The sequence below is a fragment of the Chiloscyllium plagiosum genome, unplaced genomic scaffold, assembly GCF_037043375.1.
Source record: "Chiloscyllium plagiosum isolate Xiang-an unplaced genomic scaffold, Cpla_swu_hap1 HiC_scaffold_36, whole genome shotgun sequence".
Classification (NCBI taxonomy): Eukaryota; Metazoa; Chordata; class Chondrichthyes; order Orectolobiformes; family Hemiscylliidae; genus Chiloscyllium; species Chiloscyllium plagiosum.
Window position 1 is genome coordinate 3,936,902 of NW_028270174.1, and position 6,000 is coordinate 3,942,901.

At 41.6% G+C, this 6,000-nt stretch overlaps 1 protein-coding gene across 5 annotated transcripts in view; it reads left to right on the forward strand.

The window, feature by feature from the left end:
- Positions 1–5,702, forward strand: part of LOC122539530 (protransforming growth factor alpha-like) — a 55,067-nt gene extending 49,365 nt beyond the window's left edge. For 3 of the 5 annotated variants that reach the window (XM_087979889.1, XM_087979891.1, XM_087979887.1), the window contains 2 exons: positions 2,807–2,936; positions 4,750–5,702. In XM_087979889.1, the coding sequence (XP_087836015.1) occupies positions 2,807–2,922 (116 nt within the window). In that variant the 3' untranslated portion in view covers positions 2,923–2,936; positions 4,750–5,702. Of the gene's footprint in view, positions 1–2,806; positions 2,937–4,746 lie in introns of all 5 variants that reach the window. The other 2 variants (XM_087979890.1, XM_087979888.1) reach the window with 1 other exon arrangement.
- Positions 5,703–6,000: the final 298 nt, after the last annotated feature.

Here is a 6,000-nt window from a genome sequence, read left to right on the forward strand (position 1 = left end):
CAGTCAATATTGGGAGTGTTGAAGTCACCATAACAATAACCCTGCTATATCTGCATTTTTCCAAAGTCTGCCGGCCTAAGAATTCTTCGATCACCCTACTGCTATTAGGGGGTCTGTAGAAAACCCCCAATGCGGTGCCTGTTCCCTTGCTGTTCCTAACTTCCACCCATACTGACTCCGTAGACAAACCTTCCTCAACAACCTTCATTTCTGTGGCTGTGATGCACTCTCTGATTAGCAATGCTACACCCTCTCCTCTTTTACCACTCTCCCTGTTCTTTTTAAATGTTCTTAACCCTGGAACATCTAGCAAACATTCCTGCCCTTCTCAAACCCATGTCTCCGTTATGGCCACAACATCATAGCCCCAAATACTGATCTAAGTTCGTCACTCTTATTTCTGACACTCTTGTGTTAAAGCGACACACTTTAACCGATCCCTTTGTTTCATCACACGAGAAACCTTCCCAATAGAATCATTACATCCTGTTTATGTATGGGAAAGGTTGCCAATATATCTTGGATCCCGGATACTTTTGTCGGTGCTCATGGGGGTTCTCTCAATGATACCAGTTTCCAATACTGAAAGGCCAATAGGAGTGGGATTGCATCTCTGGCTCCCCTGTCCTGACGTGTCCTCTTTCCACATCTTCGAAGGTGAGAATACCTTGATTAGAAACCCCCAGGTTGCGAGCCTCCGTTCCCAGCTCCGAGTTTTATTAACATGGGGAAGAGTGCTTCCTGTCCTGAGGGTGATCTGGAGAAGTTGGAGTGGTTTTCCTTCCAACAAGATGGACACTGTAGAATGGGTCACGTTGACTAAGAATAGATTGGAAGATGTTTGAAACAGTGAAAGGTTTGCAGAGAGAAAACGAAAGAGAAATTGTGTTTCTATTGGTGGAATAAATGATTGCCAGAGGACACAGGTTCAAGGTGATTGGGGAAAAAATACCAAAGATGATATGAGGAAAGTCTTCTTGCACAAGAGTGGGTAGGATCTGGAAGTCTGAAAGGATGAGAAACAGGGATTCATTAATAGCCTTCAAATAGCGATTGGATGAATGCTTCAGTCGGGAGAGGGACTGACTGGATTGTTTTTGGAAAGAAGAAAAAAAACTATGGATGCTGGAATTCCGAAATTGTTGGGAAAATCTCAGCAGGTCTGGCAGCATCTGTGGACAGAAAGCGGAGTTAATGTTTCAGGTCTAGTGACTCTTTCTCAGACTGTTCTGAAGAAGTGTCACTGGGCCTGAAACATTAACTCTGCTTTCTGTCCTCAGGTGCTGCCAGACCACCTGAGTTTTTTTCAGCAATATTTGATTTTCTTTGTGGAAAGAGTTGTTACAATAACAGTGGCCTGAATGTACTCCTGTGCTATCCTGTTGATGATTGTATGGTATATAGCCTGATGCTATCTGTATGTAGCGTATTGCAATGACATAAAACAGGATAAAGGAAGTAGTTATTTTGTCACTGAAGTGGTAATCCAGGCTATTGCTTTGGGTACACCAGTTTGAATCCCACCATGAGAGCTAGTGAAATGTTAATTCAATAAATATCTGGAATTGACAAGATAGCTTAACTTGAATAGAGCAAATAGCCAGTATTGGTTAGTGAACCCGATGGGGTTTTACAATAATGTCCTTTAGGAAGGAAATCTGCCCTTCTTACCCAATCTGGCCTACATGTGACTCCAGACCCACAGCAATGTGGCTTCCTCTAAATGACCCCTCTCAAAAGACCCTCGCAAGCCACTCCGATCAAGGGACAAATTTGGATGGGCAGTAAGTTCTGGCCCAGCCAGTCACACCCACATCCCATGAACGAATTATAAAGAAAAATGGAAATAAATGAAATAGGAGCGGGAAATAGACAATTTGAATCATTGAACCTATCCCAGCATTTATTCTGATCATGATTGATCATCTATGCCATCTAGATTTTCCCTCCCTATTCCTACATCCTTACATTTCATTAGTGTATTTCTTACAACTAATGAAATAGTAATTCTTACAACTCGGTTTTAAATATGTTCATCTCTGAGCATCCACACAGAGAATCCCAGCAGTTGACAACTTTTGTTTGAGGAGATTTCTCCTTCTGTCAATCCTAAATGACCAACTCCCTTGCTGAGAGTGTAATCACTAACCTCGACCCTTCAACCAGGGGAAAAGCATCCAGGCAACTACACAGTCAAGCCTCGAAGAGTTTTATGTATTTAAATTAGAATAGCTCATGTTCTTTTGAAGCCCACAGAATACAGGCACTATCAACCGAATCTCTCTTTATAGGACAGCTCTCTCATCTTGGGAATCAACCTGGCCAAACTGTTCTTGCTTCCCCTCTTTGAGAAGTATGTGCTTATGGTGGAGACAGACCGTACTCCAGATGCAGTCTCACCAAAGTCCAATCGAATTTACCGCATGACTTCCTTACTCTAATATTGTTGTGCATTGCAGTGAAGGTTAATGTACCATTTATCTTCTTGATTTCAAATGGTTCTTTAGAAATCCAATGGAGTTATTCAAAGATGTGAGACCTGCTGAGTTATATGCTGAAAATGTGCTGCTGGAAAAGCGCAGCAGGTCAGGCAGCATCCAAGGAGCAGGAGAATCGACGTTTCGGGCATGAGCTCTTCTTCAGGAGGGCTGCTCCTTAGATGCTGCCGGACCTGCTGCGCTTTTCCAGCAACACATTTTCAGCTCTGATCTCCAGCATCTGCAGTCCTCACTTTCTCCTGCTGAGTTATATGGCAAGAAGTATGTTTGTAACACCTTCACTTTCTCTGATCTTGGTTTTCCCACAGTCGGTTCCGCAGGAAACACAAAGCTCACAAGAAGAGGCGTGAAGAAGCTGAAATCCTCAGCTCCAAGCCACTGGATGGGAAAGACTCACGAGGTGAAGGTGAAGACACTGCAATGACCACTCTAGCTTGAGTAAGTACTAACCTATTTTGGCCAATCAGGTTGACCCAAGTCCAAGGAAAATGATTTGAAGGTGGGATGTCCAGGACCAATTTAATGACAGAAACAAGATGCCGGGCACAATTCCAAAGATTGGGAAAAAAGGGAAGGGATTATGAAGAGTGATGATTATTGAGACACTGATTGCTTGACATTCTTTGGAAATGTTGGTGACTGGTTTTAATATGTTTTACAAAAACTAAACCATTTCGAGAAAGTGCCAGCATCTGGGATAAATGGTAGTGAAGTGAGGCTGTTATTGGGTGATGTTCTGAAGCAGGTGGAATGCAAATTCAATTAATCATTTTGGAAAATAAAATCAGTAGCGGTGCCCGTGATACTGGTTGTTGCATCTTGTTCACTAGTATCCTTTGGGGATGGAAATTTGCAGTCTTTGCCTGGTCTGGCCTACAAGTAACTCCAGACCCCCAGCAATGTGATTGGCTCTTAACTGCCCTCTGAAATGACTGAGCAAGATACTCCCATCAAGGGCAATTAGGGATGGACAACAACTTCTGTCTTAGACAGTGACGCCTACATCCCGTGATAAAGTAAAAAAGTTGGACAGAAACAACATTTGCCCCAAACGATCCATTCTGCTGGCTATGCTCACACAAGGTGGGGGAGGGGCACTCAGTAATGAGACTCATTTGAAGAGCCAGTGTAGGGACATTGGGCTGAATGGCCTCCTTCTGCACTTTAACAATTCTGTGATTCTGGAAAATATCATCCTGACTTGGTGTCACCCCTTCAGCTTCTCCCTTGAATATGCCCCCTTCAGTGCATCAGTTTTGATATATAACAGGTTTTTAAAGCAAGTTCAGTTATAGATTGAGGAAGCTGTAAATGTTCCCCTTTGATAAGGTTAACAAGAGATTTGACAGAGGTTTTCAAAATCACAAGGGGCTGTGATCTGGATAGAGTCAAGCATTCCCATTAGTGAGAAGATTGAGAATGAGAGGACCCCAGCATTTGTCTGGGTGTCATTTGGAGAATAATACTGTGCAGGAAGTGACCATTCAGACCATCGAGCTTGTGTTGACTTAGTGAAAGGGCAATCCCACTGCCCTGCTCTCCCCCCACAGCCCCACTCAAGTCAGATGTTTTCTTGGAAATTATTCAAACTCACTGTTCAAATCTAATTTCTGACCTTTCTCTTAAAAGAAATAATTGATCAGAACAGAAATGAAACCAAATCAATTTTTCTCTGCTTTAAAATCCCAATTTACAAACGCACTGTGAACAAATTAGAAGTGTTACATCATTAAGAATATTGAACAGAGGGGTGGAAATGGCATTGGTGAAGTTAAGGAGAAGCTGGATCAACACGTAAGGGAGAAAGGAATAGGAGGGCATGCTGTAACAGTGGGATAGTGCAGAATAGGAGGAGGCACAAGGGGGGTATAAACAACGGCACAGACCAGTTGGGCTGAATGGCCTGAATACTGTAAAATCTATAAGTGGGACGAATTGACCCTGAAATAGGGTGAAGGTGACTGACTGGGATTCTGTCTCCTAGTTGTTATTTATTTGGCATGCTGCTATATGCAGGATGTTGAGGTTAAGGGGGACACAATGAGGTTAATTACGATACCTTTCCTATTTAAATAATGCTGTTTAACCTCCCATACAAAGCTTGGATTCTCAAAGTGGAGAGGAGGGAGGTGCAAGTGAGGCATCTTCAGGAGTGAAAATTGAAATGAAGAGGAGGAAGTGATTTTTGAGATCTGTGAATAAAGCTTTGCACTGTTTTAAAAATGATTTATTTTTTATTCCCTCTCTGTAGAATCGATCTGGATGGGTTTGAGGCACCTGCAGGCACAGTGTACCTTCCAACACGGCAGAGCACGCCAGCTTCCCGTTAGGCAGCAGACTTTAACCTGAACGGACACTGGATTAAAGTTAGGAAAAAGAATGAAAATGTTACTCACTATATTTTAACTACAATAACAATTATCGACAACTTGTCCGAAACCTGTTTGACTGCACTGTGTTTCTGAAATGGTGCTGAAAGGATTTCACATCACAAACTGGGAAATTATTTTAGCGTATAAGCTGGACACTAACAGGGAAGGACTGAGAGATTAATTCACAGTTCTAGACTATTCTTCAAACAGACTTACACATTGAGACCCTTTTCTCCAAGAACACTTCATCTGTTCTTACAGTGTGATAAATGTGGAATTGACATGTCAGAGAAAGTAAAATAGAAGGTTCCTTTAAAAACCCTGGGACACATGGGGAGACCGAACAGTTTCTCTCCAGTCCAGCAGAGAAGAGAAAATAGTTTGAAATGAAAGATGCTGTATTTTATGACCATCACTGGTCTTTGTGTTTTAATTCCATTAAATGTTTCAGATCCAGGATTAAAATTGTGAATTATGATAAACATTGCTTCTACAGCACAAAAAAATACACTGATTGTTGCACATATGAGTTCAGAAATCACTTTCCTTTCATAAAATGAATCTTTTTTTTTGTTAATGTTGCTATTTATGAATGCTGCTAAAAGGTGTTACTGATGTAGACTGTGTAACCACCAGGAAGTTGGCTGGTTCAGTGTTCTGTGATCAGTTTATCAGAGCTGAGTGACACGGTGTGTGAGTATTAAAGGGGTTATACTTTCTTCCTTACTGTTTTTGCAGCAGTAGTTGGGAATGCTGAAAATGAAATGAATGTGTTTTTTGGAAATGTTGCATTTATTTGTTATTTAATAAATGTGTGCCATTTATGACCTAATTGTCTTCTCAATGTTTTAACTCCATATTATCTGTCTACAAATAAAATCTTATAAAATAAGAAAATAGAAAGTGCTGGAAACATTCAGTAATTCAGGAGGCAACCTTCAAGGAAGGAAGCTGCCATCCTTATGCAGTCTGGCTTATATGTGACTCCAGACCCACAGCAATGTGGTTGACTCTTAACTGCCCTCTGGGCAATTAGGGATGGGTAATAAATTTTGGACTAGCCAATGATGCCCTCATCCCATGACTGAATTTAAAAACGCCATGGACAGAGAAACAGTTCACCTTTCCAT